The sequence below is a fragment of the Tenrec ecaudatus genome, chromosome 14, assembly GCF_050624435.1.
Source record: "Tenrec ecaudatus isolate mTenEca1 chromosome 14, mTenEca1.hap1, whole genome shotgun sequence".
NCBI lineage: Eukaryota > Metazoa > Chordata > Mammalia > Afrosoricida > Tenrecidae > Tenrec > Tenrec ecaudatus.
Genome location: NC_134543.1, coordinates 54,816,512 through 54,840,791, shown reverse-complemented (window position 1 = coordinate 54,840,791; position 24,280 = coordinate 54,816,512). Strand labels below are relative to the sequence as shown.

At 40.4% G+C, this 24,280-nt stretch overlaps 1 protein-coding gene across 3 annotated transcripts; it reads right to left on the bottom strand.

Moving 5' to 3' along the window:
* Window positions 1–401: 401 nt before the first annotated feature.
* Window positions 402–24,159, bottom strand: SAV1 (salvador family WW domain containing protein 1). Of its 3 annotated transcripts, XM_075531248.1 has the most exons (6): window positions 23,751–24,155; window positions 20,757–20,954; window positions 19,530–19,994; window positions 11,671–11,941; window positions 5,130–5,273; window positions 402–1,836 (listed from the first exon to the last, which is right to left on the bottom strand). In XM_075531248.1, the coding sequence occupies exons 3-6, from the start codon at window positions 19,987–19,989 to the stop codon at window positions 1,635–1,637; spliced, it is 1,077 nt and encodes a 358-aa protein (XP_075387363.1). In that variant the 5' UTR covers window positions 19,990–19,994; window positions 20,757–20,954; window positions 23,751–24,155; the 3' UTR covers window positions 402–1,634. The 3 variants fall into 3 exon arrangements, with proteins under 3 accessions (XP_075387363.1, XP_075387362.1, XP_075387361.1); XM_075531247.1 differs by lacking the exon at window positions 20,757–20,954 and having other exon boundaries at window positions 19,551–19,994; window positions 23,751–24,159; XM_075531246.1 differs by lacking the exon at window positions 20,757–20,954 and having other exon boundaries at window positions 23,751–24,156.
* Between the last annotated feature and the right edge of the window lie 121 nt (window positions 24,160–24,280).

The window sequence follows — 24,280 nt, the reverse complement described above, 5'->3', positions numbered from 1 at the left end:
CTAGGAGTTATTTTAAACCAGTCCCTATACTGTAACCATAATGAGAAAATCTCTAATGAAGTTTCATTGATCACACCTTTTAAAGGTGGGGGGAGTGTAGTAATGGATAAAGAATTAGTAAAGCCTTTTATAAGAAAGGTCTAACAGAGTAATTTCTAACTTTCTCAGAAATGGTTATACCTTAGTTAAGTAGTAATATAAAGAAAAGTAACAGAGGAAATAATTAGTGTGTTTATGATTTGTAAAATATCTTTTCTGATTGATAAAATTCCCTTAGCCATCTTGTCTTAATTTTTAATGCCCTTTTCATGAAATTGTTTCCTTGGCCTATCGGTGTCTAAAGAGAAAAACCAAATATTTATAAAACAGTATCTAAACTATGGACTCAAACACCAGGCACATTTGCTTCCACAAAAATATATTTAATAAGCTTGTATACAAAAACCACACACTTAACATTTTCAACACTTCATCAGTAATTCAAACAGAATCTAACTAGGAGTACTTTGTATTTCTGAAGACTACCTAAACTATATTTACTTATTTACAAAACAGGTAAATGAAACTGAATAGCAACTTTGACGAATGTTAAAATTCACCAAATCCTAGAGACAAATATGAGCTGAAAATGCCATACATTTGTCTGTAATCAAATGGATTGCACTAATCAGGAATAACATCTGGACAACTATTCAACCAAAAGGAACAAAAATTGGGAAAGAAATACACGTTTTTACAGTCCTGTGACAAACTCGTAGAAGATATAAAAGTAATACAAAATGCAATTAATAAACAAGAATTTCTTATAGAATTCCTGATTGTCATTTTTGGCAACGTAAGCCAGTCTGTTTGAATGGCAGTATGCTGTGCCCTCCGGGACCTACCTACTGTCTTCTCAGGGCCACGCCAAATGCAGCGAGAACCCTGGCTGAAAGGGAGCTTGTGACTTTGAGCAACTCACACACTTTTCCCACATGGCCTAGCGCCTTCTGTCTAAACTAAATCCTGAATGACTGCAGGTCTTTCATCCCTTTATAGCAAGAAATCTTTTGTCCATATGCGTCTTTCCTTTTTAAAGGGGTGGTGATGGTGGGCTGGTTGTAGAAAGGGTGGGGGTATCCATACATTATATATATTGAAATTTATCACAGTAAAGTCCCAAATCCTACATAGTGTTGAACTGCACCAGGCTAATATGTGAGCCATTCCATTACAGGCAGAACTCCACACTCAGTGGTCAACATCTCCTTTGAGATACTGCATAGATTCTCTCTCTTTAAAAGAAAGGTACTGCTACTGCTACTCTAAGAGATAACAAGTAATCCTTTCCTAGCTAATAGCTAGTTATAGAGACTATTTTGATACAATTGTCTCCATCAAAACACTCTAAGCAGTTTTCTAATACACAGCAGGATGTGTTTGCAATGTTGGCTCTTAGAACAATACATGCTTGGTGGTAGTGGTGGTGTTCAATAAAATACTTCTAATAACAAAAATACATGTAAAATTAGAACTTTGTCATTTCCAAAAAGTAAGCTGCCTTTATTAAACAGAGTCCTTGTTTATAGTTTTTTATCTGTGAAAATATGTTAAAGCCATTATAAAACTTACATTTTTATTTTAAAAGAATGAGCTTAAAACTTCTTGTCTCGCTGCTGGGCATACCACTGCTTTCGCTGCTTTCGGTTTTCCAACTCTGTGAGAAGTGCCTGTCGGTAAGCTTCATAAGTTTTAACAATCTGTTCCAGTTCTTTCATGAAGAGCAACTTTAGCATTCCCTGGTACGTGTCCAGGTCAGCCAGCTGGAAGAGTTCCCACTTCAGAATGTGGTCGTATCTGTTTTAAAACACAGCCACATGTATGTTCAAAACCCACCCAATGGTGATCTGTTTCAATACATGTCAACTTTATAGTAACTTAACAAATGATAAATTCGAATTAAAAATAACCGAGTGATTAATCATTAATTAAGAGTATTAACCCTCTTATATAAATAGTATACTATTTTTTAGAAAAAGGCGAAAACTGTTCATATTTAAATAAAAAAAATACCCCTTTGTTTTCATCTGATGAAACTACCAACACAAATTTCAAATCAACAATTCTTCAGTTTTCAAGAATATTCTATACTAGTTGTCAGTTAATCCAACGACAAGTGTCAAGAATTAAGAGTACTTGAGATCACGTCACGTTGTGCTGGTAAATACCCATGTTCAACATGGGCAAAGTCTTCTGTGCTGACAGATATTTCTCAGTTGAAAAGCTGTTCATTAAAGCCAAAGGGGAACTAAATGGAATGGGGCCAAGTTTTCCTGAGGCTGAACACATAAAAAAAACTCAGGCAGAAAAGAAAGAAAGAAGAAGGTCTTTAAAAAGCAGAGAATAGGTAGACTGTAGAAGACGCCACAATGTGGGAAAGGACCCACACAAGCCTGTCACCCACTGAGAAGTCTGCAATCAGCAGCTTAAACTATGGTTTTAACGCGGTCGGAAGACAGCACTCTCATCCCACTTTCTCAGTTTACAGAGGAAAGAGACAAAACCAGAAAGGGCAAAGTGCGCAGTGGTCAAACGTTTAGCATGGCAGAGAACTAGGGTCCCAGGTGTTTCAGAGTCTGAGCTGGGATGTAGATACCCATCAAGACTACACAAAGATCTTGAAGTATAGCAAGGATGTCCCTATATATTTCTCAAATCATACAGCAGAGCCAATAGATTTGGCTGTGAATTCTAAATTTGTTTTCAATAATTTTTATAACGCTTTCTACCCCATGCTCCTGTGCTGTAGAGCAATTCATTTACCATTTTATTCCAAAAGGATCATCTAATATAAAAACAAACAAACAAAAGATTTCTTAAAAAGGGGAACAGAAAACATACTAAGCAGCTAATGAGCCACGTACTATGTTATATTTTTCCAGGACCACCAGGAACACAATATGCAAAACCACAAAGCAAACATATTTCCTTGGACCCCCAATTTTAGCCATTTAATTACTTAAGGAGAACTCCAATTTACTAATAGCAAGTTTAATGTTCTCAGTGGTGGATGACTCCCACTATCTGCTAATGCACACTCAAAAGGAACATTCAAGTTATGGTCACTGAGCACCAATAAAGACGACACTGTGCCTTCTAGAACCTGTCACTCATGCTCCTATTTTTCTGCCGATTAACATTGAGCTCCTTTTAAGTTCCTTGCACTGAAAGTACAATTTCTACATCCTTATCCTTTTCCTGTTTACAATTTGGACACAATGAAAATTTAAAATTTAGTGGTCATCAATTGGGGATTTAAAAGTTAACTTGTTTAAAACGGATGGACAATTCCTAACCAAAACATTTTTAATCTCCCAGAGTCTGAATTCCGTAGCTAAGGGGTCTTTCAGCCATGCCTACCAGTTAACGAGGCTTATATTTATACCAGATGAACAATGAGAATGTTCAACTCCTTGTCATCTGAGTGCTTTCTGTCAAGGAAAATTAAGGGAGGAGGAGCAGCTGACAAACAGCATACTTATTTGCAGGACAATGGATATCAATCTTTACTTGTAGTCGAGTTTCAAAAAAGGTGTCTGTGGGGGACTTTAAGTATCTTTTTTGAGTGCCCTGCCACAGAATTTAGACAAATAATGGGTTTCTAAGTAAAAGCAACAAAGTCAGACTAATTAGAGCAGCAGCTCAATTGGGAAGAAAAGCCACCAATCGGAGATCATAGATGGAAAAAGTACGTTGAGGATTTATTTCCATCCCAAATTCACTTGTGTGTCTATTCAAGTCATCTCTGTCGATAATATATCTAAATGCTTGCCTTTTAAGAAAAATAACTCCCAATCCTTTCTTTTTAGTTAGCTGAGAAATGTGTGTCCTGAAGTTTAACTTTTCATTATTTTCACTGGTGAATCATTCAGAAAATAGCCTATAACTTATTCTAAAGCGTCTTTTTGATAAGTAACTGATTCTCGATGATCTAAAATATAGCTGGCAGCTCACACTTTTTGGACAGGACAGTATTAACTAGTTCCATGCTTTCCACATAAATAACTTATGATTAAGTAAAAAGTAACAGGTTTCCTATTCTGGCTTACGTCTGTAAACAGTAAAGACGTACTTGCTCATCTTTTTCAGTGTGGCTCATTTGGGAACTTTGATCTCCCATCTTTAAGCTCCATCTTCCAATAATATTAAGCTGCTAGTTTCCATTGATTCCAGCTAGCTCATAGCACCACACAGTTAAAAAGAATGATAGTTTTAGAGTCTGTTTCTTTTCTTAAGAAATCAGAAGTTCCTCTTGTTCATGTATGCCTAATCTTATGCACAGCAAATATACACTGATAATAAAATGTCAAAAATATTTTTAAAAAATCAGACGTTCCAATTAAGTAAGCACTAACTTTCTCCCTCAAAAGAAAAGCTTGTTATTTCTTTTTAACACTGACTGTAGTTCAGAAATCAGGAGAAAGATGAGGCTTTCTAATCCTATAACGATTCACAGCCTAGGAAACCTCTAATGGGGTAGCTACTAGTCCGCATCAACTTTCTGGTAATGGGCTTGGTTTTGGTTTCATAGAGTAGAAATAAAATAAAAAGAATAACCCTCCTCTATCTTAGCAACTCACAGAAATCAACATTAATAACAGTTGGGCATATTCTTCAACTTATAGGAAAACAAACATGTTATAAATAAAGTTGGTCCAGGGGAGGGAATAAAGGAGTGTGGATGGCACCAAGCAATTTGTGATTGGCTGCTAACCTAAAGGTTGGTTAGCACCCACATTGTGATATACTTTCTTCAAATAAAATATTACTTTCTTCTTGTTGTTAGCTGCCACGTGATGGCGCTGCCACGTGATGGCGCTGCCACGTGATGGCCTGGTGTAGAACAGAAGGAAATGCTGCCTGGTCCTGGGCTGTCTTCACACTTGTCCCTAAGCTGTGGCCACTTTCGTGGCTATTGTGCCAACCCCTCTCATTAAGGGTTTTTCCCTTCACACTGATCCTCTGCCTTACCAGCCATGCTATCCTTTATTAAGAGAGAAACATGGCATTGCTTGAGTTAAATAACCCAGAAACTCCACTCAGTCATCCTTTCACCCCTCAACAAAACTGTCGGCTGTAAATTCACTTACTTCACAGGAGCTCGAGCATAAACCTGAAGCCAGTCAGGAATTTCTGCAGCATGATATGGATTTGCAGGTACCAGAAGGGATTGATTCCTTTCTGTTTGCTGTGGCTGGTATGTCACAGGAGGAGGCTGATCATACCGAGGTACACTAAAAAGAAAGGATTGACATTCACTAAGCAAAATTAGAAATTATAAAGAATTATAAGGAGATTGTTTCAATAGGCCTCCTGTCCCAACCAACTCCTTTCTACCACATAAAGACAACTTACAGGTTATTATGTTTTCTCTTTAACCATTAAAAAAAAAAACCATTTTATCAGGGGCTCATACAACTCTTATCACAATCCATACATATATCAATTGTGTAAAGCACATCTGTACATTCATTGCCCTCATCATTTTCAAAGCATTTGCTCTCCACTTAAGCCCCTGGCATCAGGTCCTCTTTTTTTCCCCCTCCCTCCCCACTCCCCCCTCCCCCATGAACCCTTGATAATTTGTAAATTATTTTGTCATATCTTGCCCTGTCCAACATCTCCCTTCACCCCCTTTTCTGTTGTCTGTCCCCCAGGGAGGAGGTCACATGTAGATTCTATTAATTGGTTCCCTCTTTCCAACCCACTCTCCCTCTACCCTCTCAGTATCGCCACTCACACCCCTGGTCCTAGAGATATCATCCGCCCTGGATTCCCTGTGTTTCCAGTTCCTATCTGTACCAGTGTACATCCTCTGGTCTTGCCAGACTTGCAAGGTAGAATTCGGATCATCACAGTAGGGGGAAAGAGGAAGCATTTAGGAACTAGAGGAAAGTTGTATTTTTTATCGGTGCTATATGGCACCTTGACTGATTCATCTCCTCCCCTAGACCCCTCTGCAAGGGGATCTCCAGTGGCCTACAAATGGGCTTTGAGTCTCCACTCTGCACTTCCCCCTTCATTCACTATGGCAAGATTTTTTTGTTCTGATGATGCCTTATACCTGATCCCTTCGACACCTTGTGATCACACAGGCTGGTGTGCTTCTTCCATGCGGGCTTTGTTGCTTCTGAGCTAGATGGCCACTTGTTTACCGTCAAGCCTTTAAGACCCCAGATGCTATACCTTTTGATAGCCAGGCACCATCAGCTTCCTTCGCCACATTTGCTTATGCACTCGTTTGTCCTCAGCGATTGTATCATGGAGGTGTGCACCCAATTATATGATATTTTTTGTTCTTTGAGGCCTGATAACTGATCCCTTCGGAACCTGGTGATCACTCAGGCTGATGCATTGTTCCATGTGGGTTCTGTTGCTTCTGAGCTAGATGGACACTTGTTTAACCTTCAAGCCTTTGAGACCCCAGACACTATCTCTTTTGATAGCCGGACACCATTAGCTTTCTTCACATTTGCTTATTCACCCGCTTTGTCTTCAACAGTTGTGTTGGGAGGGTGAGCATCATAGAATCATTCTACATTATTGATATGTGGCCTTGAGTTGATTCTGACTCAGAGTGAGCCTATGTACAACAGAACAAAACACTGCCCAGTCCTGCACCATCGACACCATTAAGTTTGAGCACATTGTTGCAGCCATTGTGTCAATCCACCTCATTGAGGGGGTTCCTCGTTTTCACTGCCTCTCTACTTTACCAATCATTCTATTTGTTGTGGTTAGGTGCCTTCGAGTCAGCTCTGACTCAGTGACCCTATGCACAACAGAATGGTACATTGCACTGTCCTGTGCCATACTATGTCTGAGCCTATTGATGCAGCCACTGTGTCAATCCATCTCATAGAGGGCCTTCCTTTTTTGCTGCCCTTACACTTACCCAATGTGATGTCCGTCTCCAGGAGCTGGTCTCTCCTGACAACAGGTCCAAACTATGTAAGAAGTCTTTATTCTTGTCTCTAAGGAGCACTCTGGTCTTACATTTTCCAACACAGATCAGTTTGTCCTGTTAGCAGTTCATGATACTTTCAATATTCTCCAGGACAATTCAAATGAATGGATTCTTCTATAGTCTTCCTTATTCAATGTCCAAATCCTTGATCTTCATCAGCAAGTGTTTCAAGTTATCCCCCTTTCAGCAAGCAAGGTTGTGTCATCTGCATTCTGCGGGTTAAGCTTTTGTTCATTCCTGATGCCACATTCTCTTTCATTCGAACCAGCTTCTTGATGATTTGCTCAGCATACAGACTAAACAAGTATGGTGAGAGGATACAACCCTGACACACCCCTTCCTGATGGCAAACCATGCAGAATTCCTTTGTTCTGTTCATAAGCACAAGGAAGTAAGTGTCCTGGACTTCCCGTTCTTCTCAAAGTTTATCCACGTTTTAATGTTCCACAGGTGAATGCCTTTGCATAGTCAATGAAACACAAACATCTTTCTGGTATTCTCTGAGTCAAGATCTATCTGACATCAGCAATGATATCCCTTGTTTCACATCCTCTTCTGAATCTAGCCTGAACTTCTGCAGGATGATCTTCACCAAAATTGTACTTGTGTGCCATATCAATGGTATCTTTCTAGTTAGAACACTCTTGTGGATCACCTTTTTTTAGAATGGGCACAAATATCTCTTCCAGTCAGTTGGCCAAGGAACTGTCTTCCAAACTTCCTGAAAGAGATGAGTAATTGCTTCCAGTGCTTCTTCAGAATGCTGACACAATCAATGCCTGTAACCTTATTTTTGGCTAATTCATTCAATGCAGTTTGAACTTCAACTTCTTCCTTCAGCAACACTGGTTCTTGCTCACCTCCTGATAGGGTGGAATATTGCCTAGTTATTTTTAGTGCATATTCAATATTTTGCCCATAGCATCTTTCAACATTGCAACTAGTGGCTTGAATTTTTTTTAAGTTCTTTCAATTTCAGATAATGTTGAGCATGTTCAGAATTCCCTTTGGTTTTCTAATTCAAAGTCTTTGCACATTTCGTTGTAATATTTGGCTTGTCTTCCTGAGTTGCCCTTTGAAATGTTATATTCAGCTCGAGTTCATCCTTTCTTCCATTTATTTAGATACTCTACGATGAAGAGCAAGTTTCACTCTCTTCTAACATCCACTTTGATCTTGTCTTTCTTTCCTGTCTTTTTAGTTTCTTCATGAATGATGGTCTTGATGTCCTCCTACAGCTCATCAGTTCTCCTGTCATTAGTATTGAATGCATCAAATCTGTTGCGTGAGATGTTCTTGAAATTCAGGTGGGATAGACTCAGGTCACATTTTGGCACTCGGGGGCTGGTTTTCATTTTCTTCAACTTCACCCTGAACTTACATATGAGCAGTTGATGGTCTGCTCCACAGTGGGCCCCTGGTCTGGTTTTAGCCGCTGATATGGAGCTTCTCCATGGTGTTTTCTCACAGATGCAGTCAATTTGACTTCTGTTGTAGTCCAATTGGAAAAGTCCGAGTGCACAGTTGCCTTTTGTTTTGTTGAAAACAGGTATTTGCTATGAACAAGTTGTTGGTTTTGCTCAATTCTATCACCAAGTCCCTATTTTGCAACAAATATTCCTCTTTGTTTCCAACTTTTGCATTCCAATCACCAAGAACTATCAATGAATCTTGAGTTCACGTTTGATCAATTTCACACTTAAGTCGTTGGTAGAATTCTTCAGTTTCTTCATCACTAGCTTTTACAATTGGTGCAAAAATGTGATTAACAGTTGTATTGATTGGATTTCCTTGAAGGTGGATGGATATAAGCCTATCACAAATATCATTGTACTGCATGATGTAATTTAGCAAGATCTTTTCTGACAATGAATGCCATACCATTCCTCGATTGTGTTGCGCTCAGCATAGTAAACCATATTTTTTGTCAAAATGGCCAATACCAGTTCATTTCAGCTCACTAATACCTAGTATATCAATATACATGCATTCCATTTCATTTTTGACCATTTCCAATTTCCCTAAATTCATACTTCACACCTTCCCCAACTTCAGATGAGTAGAAGATTTTCTGCAGCTGTTTCTCTTTACCTTGAGTTGTGCTCCACTCCCCCGAATGCTTGACCAACTTATGTCTCCATGGTTAACTCCTCTCCAAGAAATCAGCTCCTCTTCAGTCACATTTCAAGTGCCCGCAGACCCTCCAGCAGTGTCTCTGACAATGTTCTGCTTCCTTTGTTTAGACTTTAAGTATTTGAGAATGCTTCAAAGCTATGCATAAGGTTTTCAGTGGCTTCCTCCTCCAGAGTGAGGAGTTGAGTCCTTTGTTTCTATTCTTAATCTGAAAGCTGTGCTGAAACCTGTTCACTGTGAGTGACCCTGCTGGCATTTAAAATACCAGTGACATTTCTTCCAGCATCACAGAAACACAAAAGCCACCACAGTATGACAAACTGACCGACAAGTGGTGAAACCATTCTCTAAGGAAGTAAAATACACCTCCCTCTTGGAAACCGGTTAAGTCCATAATGATGCACATAAACCTAAGCTCCACCTTTACATACTGCATGAGAGCTCCTCTAGTTGGTGTTTTTCTGTTCACACACAGTTTCAAAGGAGACTGTAAAAAAAGTTGTGCTATTTGGACTACAAAAGCTTTAAATTACTATTAGAAAAACTTTAGTTAATAACTAGCAATTAGGTACTATATAAATAAGCAAAAAAAAAGTCATTTTGCTTGCCTGTGTAGACTGAAAAGAGGGTGGGGAAAGGCAGCACAGTATGGATAAGCATTGTGCTTTAAGTATATTGATTATAAAATTTCCTTTTGACCCCATTAAGAGATCAAATAGAAGTCAGCACTGATTCTAAAACCACGCTCCCTGCTATGGAGTCAGTGCTGACCCATAATGGCCCTTGAGGACAGGCGTGCTGCCCCACGGGGGCTTCCAAGGTGGGAAATCTTAACAGAGTCCACTGCCACATCTTTCTCCTGCAGCTTGCCTGGTGGGTTCAAACCGCGGCCTTCGGTTTGGCAGCAGGGTGGTCAATCAGCAGAGTGGTTAACACGGATTCCTTCAGAGCAGATGAGAACTTATTCAAAGGGAACTTCCTTGATCACTTAACTGGGGAAGAATTGAGACTATAATCCTTTCAAGATTAAGTTATTTTGGGGTTGTTTGTTAAATTCATGTTTTCAGTAATAGAAGGCATTTTGAATGAAATAAAATTTTTTTTAATCTTAATGGTTTTGATTTCATTAGTGGGACACAAATGTCCCAATCAGTCTCTTGAGTTGGAGTTGGCAGGATAAAGTCAATTTCTTAAGCTTGACATAACTATACAGGTCCCCTACCAGATGGCAGTATGTGCTGCAAATGGAATAATACCTCCCACCAAAGGTAGAAAATGTAGGTGGGTACCATTTGTCCCATGGGTCAGACAGGGTTACAGTCATATAGGACTAATTATTAAACTCAGTTTGACCAATTACCAGTTGTATGTGTGTTGGCAAAGATGTTTGACTTATGTAAGCCTCAGTATTTTGATTAGTAAAATAGGAATGATAAATTCATGCCACAGATGGGTTTTAAGAAATGAGCTAACGTAAGCCAAGAATTTTATATAAGTGAGATAATATAGACACTCGTGTAGCTATTAATACTACACAGGGAAGATTAGAAAAGATGATGCAATTAACAAACAGAAAATTCCATGTAAACTGTGAACATTCTGTCATACTGTAAGATTAAGAATGATGAACAAAACTTAAGTTGAAGGTACTGTCAAATTTGATTGTCTGGATCATGAAGACCTCGGCCACCTGGGATAGACCCTTCTCTACGGATTTGTCTTACAGAAGTGACAATGTCACTGGGTCAGTAAACAGGGAATGCCACAAAATAAAATTGAGAACGGAAAATTATTTAAAAGGAATTTTAAAGTTGATTCAGCAGATATACATATATAAGATGATTAAAACAGCACAACAAAATAAAACTGAGTTTTCTAGGTGACAGAAGATTAAAATGTACTTTCATGATGATAATGGTTAGAAAAACTACAACTTTATGACTAAAGATCTACTTTATGACAAATGAGAATATACTACACTTATCAATATGCTGAAAATACTCATATTTTATCCATTTTAATGTATGATTTGGTTCTTGAATCTAAATGAAACACTAGCGATTTCATATAGAGCTGGCCCACTTTGTCCACTCCAATTTCTGCTTTCTTATCTCGTAACAGGAAGAAACAGAATATAAACTCAGGGTTGGGATTGATTAAAAATAGTAAGATGTAGTAATTCAAAAGTATATTTTGATCTACCAGAAGGTAGGTCTGAATCATTAATAAGAATTTAAATGTTTACAGGATTTAAATTCTGGGCATCTAGATTTCTACAGTAAAATATTCTGGCATGTTAAAGAATCTGATTATAGAACAATAATCTTGCTACTGAGGTTTTTTAAAGAGAAAGACTTTTTTTTAAATTACTAAAGTCCTACACTACTAAGTATAAGTCCAGAGGAAATGTCATAAACTGAACAATGCGATTTTCAAACCTCAAGCTGCAAGATACATTTCTTATTGATGAAAATATCTGAGCCCAAAGTTTAACATTGGACAAACAGTTAAAAATAAAGTGCATACTCTACCTAGGAGCACAGGGATGCCTGTATTGAGCCTTCTTATTTATATGATCTACATAATAGGTTCCAAATTCTGTTGACTCAACTCGCTCCCATCCTGGAGGAAGCCCCTCACGCTCAAGAGGGTGGCTCCAGTGAGTTGTATTTGTGTTATGATCTATGTAATATTTCCTTCCTCTCATAGTCCAATCCACAGACCAGCCAGGGGGAAGGGGCAAATCTTCGGAACCATGGCTAGTTAAATTTCCCAAAGATGTAGCAGCAACTCTCCCAATGCCTAAGGAGAAAACAAAAACAAACAAAAGGGAAGAAATATGCCATTATGAACAATGCACAGACCATGATATTATTATCTAATGATAAAAGAGAAGAGACCAAGTATTTGAAATGCATATTTTCCATTTTGGTTGATGCCTCTGACACCAGTACAATAGTTAACTACTACAAAGCTACTTAAATATGCATACTGCTATAGGAAAAGCGAGGAAAAGAAAATGTCACTTCTACTGAGATTCAACATTTCATCTAAAAAGCAAACAAAAATAAGCATGTAAAATCACTCAGGTTTAAAAAGTAAAATAAAACCACTCCAGGTTTATAATTTCCTAAAAAAGTAATTAGCTATGCTCTAGAACTATTAAGTGAGTTTCTTACAAGGTCAAACACAAAAATTAAAGTATATACTAATAGTCAATAATTAGACACATGAATTTTTGAGATAATGCCATTTTAAAGTAACCACTGCCATGGGGTTGATTCTGATTCACAGAAACTCTATTTAGGGTTTCCAAGGCTGAAAACCTTTATGGGAGCAGAAAGCTTGATCTTTCTGCCCTGGGTCAGCTCAGGGTTATCAACTGCTGATCTTGTGGTTGCAGTCTCATGCTTACCTGCCAGTACCACCAGGGCTGCCATTTTTAATAGCTCCAAAATATAACATGCAGGATGTTTGCTCAGACTATAAAATACTGATGAAATGAAACATGACCCATCTTGTAAATGAATAGGAATACTCAACATAGTTGTTAATTCTCCTCAAAATGATCTTCAATCATAATGTAAATCCAATCAAGATCCCAGCAGGATCTTCTTCTATAGATACAGACACTTTAGACAAGAAGTGAAGCATTTGGCTGCTGTCAAACTGGCAATGGGGCGTTTTCTGACTTCTTTGACTTCCCAAGAGGGAAAAAAAATCAAACACAGCATAAGCCCCAGGTCAATTCCTACGAGGCAGAGGGAATGCCTCCACCTTCCAACCTACCTTACCAATCCTGACACCAATGACCTTCCCAAAGGACTCTCAACTTCTCTGCTGGGTTTGATAAGTCATTGCAGTGGCTACAAAGAACTCATAGATCATACTCAGGATTATGGGGTTATTAGAGAAGTTTACAGGTTATGATTGGGATCAGAAATATGCATGATACCGACCGTTGCTCCAGAGCACCTCTTCTCAGCCTGCCTGCACTTACACCTCTCTAGTCCCTTGGCCTCTGCCCTGCTAGAGCAGGTGTTACAAAGCTCCTTTAGCATGGCCAATAAATGTCCGCAGGGCATCCCACCCAGCCACAAGCATCAGCCCAAAGGCATTCAGCTCTCTCTCTGTGGGCCAACAAATCTAGCACCTCCAATTACTTACCGTAAGTGCCTGTAGGTTCCCCAATCCTCCATGGAACCTCCTGCCTGAAGTCACTCAGCTTCACTTGCTCTGTGAGCTTGGAAGTCTGTCATTCTGTCTCCTGCCCTTGGCAATGCTGCCTCTGTAACTACCACTTCTCCACGATAGCCCACATTGTCTCTAATGCCGCAACTCTCCGTCTCTTGGATCAAGGAGCTTCATTCAGCACACAGGGAGCTTGGGTTCTACTCCTGGTTCTTCTTTTGGGTGGTAGTGAGATCCCCTGTTCCTAAATCTGAGATGATTCACTTTGTAATCAATGAGACAGCAAAACTAACCAATCCTCACAGTGGAGTTCCATGCACCCTATTCCCATGGTCCTGCCCAGTCATTTGTTGGGTGTCACAAGAGCTATTGCTAGAAAATTCACCGGCACCACAGCTGCTAACAAAAGGCTAACATCGAAACCTTTTGAATTTTCCTGTAAAAATTCCAGCCTAAGAAACCCAGTTCTACTCTGGCATACATGGTCATTATGAGTCAGAATTAACTAAAGAGCACACACCTATAAAAACATAGACAAGAAAATTCTGAAATGCATCACAAAAGGCAAAGGGACTAAAAAAGCGAAAACAATATTGAAAAAGATCAGAACATTCATACTATCTTACTTTAAAATGTACTATAAAGTTACAGGTTTTCAGGGGTTAGTTCCTCTGAAGAGCACTTGTAAAAACTGTTGAAATGACACATAGTGTGTTACATCAGGGGCTTTAAATGATGGAAGAGGGCAGAATATAAATAAACATGTAGGTATTTGTATATTTTAATAAAATATAGCAATTAAAAAAAGTGTAGCTTAAGCAACTCTACAGAGCCTTGGTGGTACTGTGGATTAAGCTACTAGCCACAAGCTGGTGCTTCAAATTTAACAGCTGCTCCTTGGGGGGAAAAAATAGGCTGCCTAACTCCACAACGATTGAAACCCTATAGTGGGTTGCTGTGTTACTCCCATGGTGCTGTCAGGTAAGTTGGACTGCTAATTTCAAGGTCAGTAGCTCAAATCCACCAGGCGCTCCATAGGAGAAAGATGAGGCTATCTGCTCTCGTAAAGATTAATAGCCTCTTCAGGCCTACACAGGTTGCTATGAGTTGGAATAGACTTACTGGCAGTGAATTTGGTTTGGTTTGGGTAGGCAATTTTATTATGAGGAGGCTTCAAAAAAGGTTGTAGAAAAATGGAATTAAAAGATAATAAAAATTATTCAAACTCTCTGAAGCACTCTTCTATTTAAAGGGAAGCTATCAACAGAAAATCAATATACTAAAAGCAGCACATAGCAAATCATTTTAAAATCACATTGTATCAGCCTGCAATGACTTTATATCCTTCCAGACATCTATCAGGGAGACCTGGTAAAGTCGTGGGTTACACACTGGGCTGCTCACCTCAAGGTAAGCAATTTGAACCCACCAGGAAAACAGATAAAACTTTCTAGTTTCAGAAACTCTGTCTTATTAGGTCACTATGAGTCAGACTTGACTCAACAGCAGTTAGTGAATGAGTGAATGGCTGAGTGAGTGAATGAAAGAGTAAATATACTGATCAAGTTAAAAATATACTACTATCCACAGCAGGAATAGCAATGTTTAACAATGTAATAAAACATTTCAAAAGTATAGTCAGCGCAAAAGAAAATGAAGGAAACCAAAGATGCCAAAGACTCCAACCAGCTTAGAGGAATGCTCAAGCCTATTACACTAAGATATCCTTTGAACTTGGGACTAAATTTCCTTCTGGCAGTTACCGCTCAGTTAAGTAACAGACTGACCTATAACATCTGTGAGTAATGGGCTCCCTTATGCAATCAACTTTATGAAAGTGAACGGTCAACATTTACCCAAAAGCTAAGAAAAGAAAGCAGAAGATACAGAACAAAAAAAGTAGAAATGAAAATATTGATACATTGTATAAATTGTAACCAATTCATAGAACTATTTCTATATAAATTGTTAGAGGAAAACCTGGCCTGCTTTGTAAATTTCAACCCAACAGTAAAATGTGTGTGTGTGTGTGAAGTAATTATTCTCAATCCAATATGTTCATATGGAACTATTTTTAAGAATCATGAAAGAGCCCTGGTGGCACAGCAGTAAATGCTCAAACCCACGTCACGGAGCTGCCAAGTTAGAAAGTCCTGGAGGCCTTCTCCTACAAAGATCACTGCATAAGAAATCCTGAATGGCCGTCTGAACTCCGACACACAGTGTGCCCGAGTTGGAATAAATCTGACAGTTCACAACAACAGCAGCAGCAAGATTTTGGCTGGACGGAGGTCCCCATGGGAATACCTATTATAAACAGATCTCTAAATACAGCATTATTTAAAAACATAGCACTTGTTGTAATTAATGACTATACAAGCTTAGAGAGATTTAAAGTTTTCAACAATTTCTGTTTGAAAAATCCAGATTTCCATGTACTGAATTTAAGTATACAAATGCATGTACTTTTAAGTTTAAATAATATTAGGTACCAAAATTCAGATTTGAACTATAACAAAGTAGAAATCCATGTTTAGAGGCTGCACAAAGAACCAGTCTATAAGGATTCTCATTTCAGGAACTAAATTTTGACCATTGAACAAAGGAGTCATAAAGTATCCAAAGTTCCAAATAGACACACACACTGTGCCGAAACCATGATTTCTAGCCATTTTAAATATATGTGAGTTCAACTTTCTGACTGTGCCATGTAGACCAAAAACTTAGTACTTGTGGTAAATATAAAACCTACTGAGAAATTCATGTATAGTACAAAGAGATTGAAAGCCACTAGTCTGAAACATTAAAGCATTATTGGTAATGAAACAGGAATAGATTTAAAAAAAATTTTTTTTAAAGAACAAATCTACACCAAGCTGATACATCATAACTCCCATTTTATTTTCAGATAAAAGTTGAAAGTTCAATAACCAAACTTGCCAAATCTGGGAAAAGCAGAGATGACATACACTTACAAATGGACAGCTTACTAAGAGCTCCATGTGCCAATTAGGTCGTGACCCTTCCCTTAGGTCCTACTTCATATTCACAGCACTACCTGGTAGTATTTATCACTACCAAGTCAAAGGTAAGAAAGTATTTATTTTACCAAAGATCTTAGGGATTACCAATACATAAAATCAACAAAAGATAGACTTTAATTCTTCACAGAAAACCCTAACTGCCATTAATAGATAAAACTAGCTACCAATTCTGAACTGAATCAATAAAGAAAATGAGAATTACAGTTTCGGGACTTCAGGGAAAAATTTTTCCCCATAATTTCAATTAGTCTCAAAAAAGAATGAGTGGCATCCATAAATAATCCTTAAAACAACTCCCATTTGCAGGAATTTTAACTGCAAATTTAACTGTCCAAACAATACCTTTTAATAGAAAGTAAAATAGTCATAAACTAAATTCCATTTCCTTTTAAAGTCCCTTCAAACATGATTTCCAAAAGATTCAAATAAAGTGTTATTTTCCATTTCTATCAAGCTTTCATGATATGTCCTCAAATAATTTAATCTCCTACAACCACACAAGTCTATGAGCTCTGTCCTTACAGATTTTAAAAATTCTTATTTTCTAATTTTATAGTACCTAGAGAATAAAATGAAATCTGGAATTCTAATGAAATTCCATAACTTTATCCATAGCAATCGATACTAAACATTGCATGGCTGATAGATCTACATATTGAACCAAACCAATTGACTTTCCTCTTATATACAAAAGATATGTTTATATATTCAATGATTAACACTTCATAAAAAGATCATCCTGTTAAATAAATATTTATTCATTGACTAAAGTAAGTACAAATCCAGTATATTTTTGTAAAGCCTGATATCATCAGTTGGATCTTTACAAATAGATTTTTTGTCTTAAAATGTAAAATGTTGAGGGCAACGAATGTATAAATGTGCTTTACACAATTGATGTATATATGGATTATGATAAGAGTTGTATGAGCCCCAAATTGGTTTTTAAAAAATATAAAATGTTTAAGTGCAAAACAAAGGGCTCAATCTGCGTTGAGCATACAAACTACAGATTTGTCCTTAATGGCAGGGTTCCTTCCTTCGGCACACACGGTAAATACTGCACTGCACTGGTAAGTTGGCCAAAAATGTGAAAGATTGAATTTCACATTCAGTAGAATTTGGTGGGCTCTTAAGTCCTTTCTGATACAGTCATGCCCCTGAAGAAATGAACGAAACATGAACAGATATATGCACACCCATGTTTATCGCAGCGCTACCTATAAGAGCAAAAAGATGGAAACACCCAAAGTGGCAGTCTGTGGAAGAAGGGATAAACTCTGGTACATACACACAATGGAATATTATGCATCTGAGAAAAGTGCTGAAACTGCCAGAGTTTGAAGACATTATGCTCGGCAAAGTTAGTCAATCTCATAAGACGTAACGAGACCACTATTATAAAAGATAATACCATTGTGAGGATGGCACAGGACGGGGGCAGTGTTTCATTCTGTCCATAGTGTCACTATGGGTTGCCATCAATTTGGAGGCAGCTAACAAAAATTGTAAGAGAAAAAAAACAAAACCAAGGAAAGTGGTTTTCACATGAAAAGATGCAGATTTTAAAGGTGGGGGGAGAGAGTCAAGGGAGGGGAGGGGAAAAGATGACGAAGAAAACTACTACAATAGTAATATAATCCCTCTGATAATCATTTACCTTTACCATTTTGTTGTGAATTGTTTATAATAAGCAATAGTATTCTAAAAGAAACTATAAATTACCTTTATTACTAAAACTCACCATTTGGATAGCTTATCTCTGAGCTTTAGAATCGTACAATTGTAGAAATAATCATAACGAAGACTGAAGCTTGCAATTTTCATCCTTTAATTTAACCGCTGATTAAAAAGAACAAGAAAGGCACTCATCCATGCTGACTACAGTAGTTCTACATACCTAAAAGGAGCATTGGTAGCCTAGTGGGCTGTTAACCCCAAGGTCAGCAGTTCAAAATCACCAGCCACTCCAAGGGAGCTACAGGAGGATTTCTATTCCGGCAAACAGTTACAGTCTCAGAAACTCATAGGGCTATTTTTACTGTCTTACAGGGTCACTACGAGTCAGAATTGACTTAAACGCAGTGAGTTCAGTTTTATATGCCTCAAACACCTCTCTGCTTCAATTCCCCAAGGAGCCCCGGTGGGTAGTTCAGTGGGTTACACATTGGGCTTTTAGCCTACAGGTTAGTGATTCAAATGTGTCAGCTGCTCTGTGGAAGAAAGATGAGGCTTGTCTGCTCCCATAAAGATCTTTAATCTTGAAACTCTAAGGAACAGTTCAACTCGGTCCTATGAGTAAGAATTAACTCCACAGCAGTGAGGCTCCATGTCCCAATGGAAGTTCTCTGTGAGCTTTCACAAACGCAGCAACTCCTACTAACTCGTATACCGTATTCCTGGTTTTAAGATGTTAGTGAATCACTGTCTCCTAAACTTGTTGAACAGGAGCCCTGGTGGTGCAGTAGTTAATGTGCTCAACTAACTGGATGTTTGGTAGTTTGAACCCACAGCCTACTCCATGGGAGGGAGGTGAGGCAGGCTGCTTCTGTGAAGACTCACAGCCTCAGATCCCTAGGGCACAGTTCTACTCTGTCCTATCTGGTCACTGTGAGCTGGAATTGACACAACGACTACGGGTTAGGTTTTGTAACGTTCAAGAGTACCGGTGGCATAGTAAGTCACATGTTGGGCTGCCAGCCCACAAGGCTAGCAGTTCAAGCACCAGCCCCTCTGAGGGAGAAAAACAATGCTCTTTCTACTCCTGTAAAGGTTTACCATCTTAGAACACCAGAGACAGTTCCATCCCATCTTATAAAGTCACCCCTACGGATTCAATGGCAATGAGTGATTTTCATGAAATCATTTGTCATTCTCCTTGACTCACATCTAAATCCTACAGCCTGCTGCTGGACCATAAAGTTTCACTCCACCTTAGGTCAGATCTCTTCAAATCTGCCTCCTTCTAGTTTTACCATGCTAGTCCCAGATTTTCATCCAAATATATTTCCTCTGCCTCTTATTAATCCAAAATCCAACCTGGTTTAGTAAGACTGGTGAAATGTGAAAGCATAACACTGGAAGTATCACTGGCTTCCCAAGAAAACACAGACAGAGAATCCCATGAACTAAAATGTAGCTGAACTCAAACTTACGTCTTTGAAATGTTAAGTCACCTGAAGCATGCCTCCCCTGGTGCTGTGGCATTCTTTGGAAGAGATCTTGGTTGTAGTCATAATACCTGAAGTCTTCATGCACACGATCCCCAACTGGCCGCCTACACAGACCATTGAAAAAATTATCCAAATAGTATAAGCGGGAGCTGGCGTCTCCATTTTCAACAGCAAAATTAACTTCTGTTAAAAAAGACTGAGAAGAGCCATAGTCTCCAGGGACATCTGCTAGACTCCTGGCAAGATAAGAGGGTGCAGATAATCTGTTGCTTTCTCTTCTCATTATTTCATGAGGTGTCCTTTGAATTGGAGTTCTAAGAAAACTCTGGTTTCTTGAAACAACTCCATCTCCAGAAGCTGAAAAGGCATTAGGACTTGAATCTGGAAGACAGATATCGGTTCGTCTTGGAATTGTTGGACCATGGCGGATGAATGAAGGCATAAGATCTACAAAAACAAAACAAAAAAAAAAAGTGAAATGACCATTTCACTCAGTACTAAATATACTCTCCAAAAATAGTTCATTTAGATCTATTCCCTCCAAGATTTCAGAAAGCACATTTTAAAATTCCAGTTTAAGATAGGATTTGTACATTTAAAAATTTAGGATAATTAATATTTTCCCACTCAAATGAGTCTATAATGGGCATAAATATGCTATACTATTATGTTGGTTCAGCCAGGATCAAATGTATTCTCCATACCCACATTACTGTGCAGTCGATTCTGCCTCACAATGACCCTATAGGACAGAGTAGGATTTCTGATGCTGAAGTCTTTACAGAAATAGCCTGCCGCCTCTCTCTCCTGCCCAGGAGCTGGTGGGTATAAGCTGCCAGCCTTTGGGGTTAGCAGTCGAGTGATTTAGCTTTTTCACCGGCTGGGCTTCTCTACCTTGTACATAATACCATAAAAGAAAATGCTAATACATTCAAATGAGTGTGTACATGAATTCATGTATAAAGAGAGTAAACAACAGTACATAACAAAGCTAAATGAAGTTATCGGTACAATTTATATAACATTAGCGCTTGCTTTGATCATAAATTGTTAAGAATCCTCCTTCAAGCATGTACAATTTCAAAGATAAAGCATAATATTCCCAAGCATGTCAGAGCGGATTCCTTTAATATATATATATTTGCCTTTTGAAGTTATTTTTATACATTTTTTTGTATTGAAAAGAAAAGCATAATTATCACAACTTACACAGGACTAAAGCAGGACTAGAATAATGAATCACTCCAGCCTGGAAAGCAGCTACTCTCAGTAATGTTAGTATTATAAGCTCATTCAAGTATTTTACATTTCTTTCTTTTTTTATGTATTTTTGTTATCCTTTAGAATGTGATTTCCCATCACATGATATTTATATTGTTGGCTCAATCTTTCTATTCATGAAATTACCTGGAATTAAAACACAGTAATGGAAGGTTTGAAAATTATAATTTAGGTATGAAAATTAAAATAAAAGGATAGTGTTTCAAAATGGCACACTATTTTGACTCGGTTAAAAATACCAAGCTCTGGGTGGATTGATGAAGACATTAACTAGGGGCATGGATAGAGAGGGAGGGGCACAAAAAAGAAAAGTTTCCAAGTTGATTGTAGCAATGCTTGCTCAACACTTCTTGACAAGCTAGAACTACTGAATTGTACGATGTAAACTCTAAGTCAGTAATTAAAACAAACAAACAAACATGCAACTATGGCTCCTTTAGGAGCAAGTAATTATGATCCCAATCAGAACATAACAGGAGAATAATGTCCTTTGGGATGGCTAAGAGGCTTGAAAAAAGTTTGTGGAAAAATTCCATTATATTTTCATCCCACTTTGTCATGAATTTTTGAACCCATGTGTAGTAGGTATGAATACTAAAACATAGCTTAGATATTCTCAGAAAGCAAATACTTACAAAAGATGAAGGAAATGGGATTTTGTTAGTTCATTTTGTAATAGGACATTCAAAATACTAACTTTCAAAAGCTATCACTGGGCAGAAACTAATATCAGAATAAATCAGACTCAACACTCGATAATAAAGTTATTTGCTTAAAGGTGAGGCAAATATTTCATAACTTAAAGCAATGTTTAATCAACTTTACTTGTTGTAAACTGCAAGTTAGCATGTAAGATCTTCACCCAAAATCTAATAGCATAACTGGAAAAAGGTGATTAAAAAGGCTTCTTCAAAGATCAAGGTTCAGGTACTCCATCAGATCTATTTTTTGCTGTTCAATCATACAGCATTGAACATGAAACACTATAATACGTGTGATTGTAAGGAAAAAACACGCTCTCCCTCCTTTTCTAGGTGATCCAGGGGGCACTAGAAACCTCTGTGAGCGGCTTTGTCAAATACTGACTGAGGTAACATCTGAGCCACAAGGAGAGGGTTACAACTAGCTTTCTAGGAGGAATTTACACAAGGGACCAGCCCATGGTGAGCACCAAACTATAAGCCCCTTGCTCCACAGAGAGAGCTTCAGAACACAAGAGCACAAGTTAATTTTTTAATGGATTCCATTTGAAAATCAGAATCAAAAATGTCACCTGAGGAGAAGAGCAGTAAGTGGGGTAATAATCTACTAAAAATTTAAAACTTAAAAAAAAAATTCCCTAAAATTAGATACAAATCATTTTGCTTAGTTTGCCTTGGTGGGGTGGGGGCGCGGAGAGGGTTATTTTTGTAGCAGTGTGGCCGAAATGCTCGCCTGCCTGTAGTCAGTGGCTAGAACCACCAGCGGCTCCATGAGAGAAAGAGGTGGCAGTTGCTTTTGTCAAGATTTCAAAACAACAATGAACTCACTGCCATCGAATTGATGCCGACTCATAGCAACCCTATAAGGCCCGGTGGCAGTGGCTGAACTGATCCCGTCTGCGGGCTTCAGAGCCTGTAGCTCTTGGGGCGCAGGAAACGTGGTCTTTCTCCGAGGAGCGCGGGTGGTTCCGACCGCTCTCCTTGCAGTTAGCAGCCCAGCGCGAAACCACAGCGCCACCGCGGCGCCGCTCCATTCTACTGCTGGAACCCGCTTGCCGCTCGCGAGGTGGGGTTTGGGTTTAGGGGTCTTTATTGGAAGACATCGTTTTAAAAAGCTTCTCTAGCATCAAAAACCCTGCCAGCGCATCGATCCCAACTCCAAGCGACCCTCTTGGGCAGAGTGGAACCGCCCTGTGGGTTTTCCTGACGGTCAATCGTTACGGGGTAGAGTCCTGTCGTTCGCCCACGGAACGACGACAAGCTCGCACTGCTGACCTGCTTGCTTTGGGGTCTAAAAAGACGTTTCGCTGGCATAAACCCCTCTGCCACCAGGCCAGTTCCGACTCACAGCGGCCCTATAGGGTTTGCGGGGCTGTGGCTCTTTGTGGTGGTTTGGTTCCCGAAGTCGGTCTCCTGGAGACGGAGCCGGTGCCACCGGTCAACGCATCTCGTCGCGGGGTTTCGCTGCCTGTCTCCTTTTCCAAACACGATGGCCTTTTCCAGGCACCGGTCCCCCGGCGAAGTTGTCCAAAGTCGGGGAGACGAGGTCTCCCCATCGCTGCTTCCCCGCGTGGCCTTCGGGCAGCCCACGGTACCTTCCTATTGCGCGCCGGCACCGTCAGGCAAGTCCAGCGGCGCGCTTTCGACCTCCATCATCTGCCCGCAGTGGAAAGCCTCGCCCAGCTTCCGGGGAACGGTGGGTGACGTTGGACAGCCGACGTCGGGGTTAGCGGTCCAGTGTGCGACCCAGCACACCACCGGGGCCCCTTTTCACTGGATCGTGACCCCTCTGCTCGGAGACCTCAACGGGAGTAGCGGTTTCGGGGAGCGGACGGTGCGCCTCGCACCGCCTCGAGCTGCTAGTGAAGCACCCCGACCCACCCCTGCCCGGATCGCCCAGTGCCAGCGCAGGGCCAGTGACACCAGCAAGTGTTTGTAAACAGAAAGCACGCCCTGACGTGCTGCGACTCTGCGTGGCCAGAGGTGGCCGGCGCGTGGCCCCGTCTAATTACTCCACCTCCCAACCGTCGGGGTACCATCACCCAAAGGAACAATGCCTGGGAGAGGGGGAGGCGTGTTCATTTTCGGGGGGTCGTACCGGGCCACACAAAAACCTAGCCTAAGTGTCTTACTCTTTATTGCTTTTCGATGAAAGACCACCACCGCCACCCACACCCACACCCACACGCGGCGGGGCGAGGCGCCCCGGGCCCACACTTACTCCGGAGCAGGGGCGACGTCTCCTTCTTCACATACTTGCCCTGCACCTCGGCCGGCTTGGACCCTTCGTTTTTCGTTTTCTTGCGGGACAGCATCCTTCTCGACGAGGCCCGAGGCCGCGCCAAGCCGCCTCCCTCGGGCCGCCACTCCGCCCGGCGCCGCCGCCTCTCCGCAGCCGGGGGTCGCCCGCGAGGACTGCCGCATGTTCGGGGCGCTAAGCGCGCCGGTCGCCGCTCGGCCGCGAGTCGGCTCCTTCCCGGAAGCCCGTCGTCTCCGCCACGCTGCCTGCGGTCGCCGTGAGGAGAGGCCGGGGAAGCGGGGCCGGGGCCTTGGTCCGCTGGGGGCCGCCCGATAACCGCCGCCGCCGCCGCCGCCGCCGCCCCGTAAACTTTCCCAGCGCCGCGGGGAATTCTGGGAAGCGGCCGCTCGCCAGCCGCGGCCCGCCCCTCCCCCACGGCCGCTCCCGGGCGGGGCGGCGGCGCCCGCGAGGCCAGGCGGGCCCCGCGGCCTCCCCGGAGGAGGAGCTCCGGG

Excerpts from the sequence above, each read along its gene's own strand:
- SAV1 (XM_075531246.1), bottom strand. The coding sequence starts at position 23,844 with ATGCTGTCCCGCAAGAAAACGAAAAACGAAGGGTCCAAGCCGGCCGAG. Across the intron at positions 5,274-11,670 it reads AGGCATCCCTGTGCTCCTAG|TGTACCTCGGTATGATCAGC; the intron begins GTAGAGTATGCA and ends CTTTCTTTTTAG. Across the intron at positions 1,837-5,129 it reads TATGCTCGAGCTCCTGTGAA|ATACGACCACATTCTGAAGT; the intron begins GTAAGTGAATTT and ends GTTTTAAAACAG.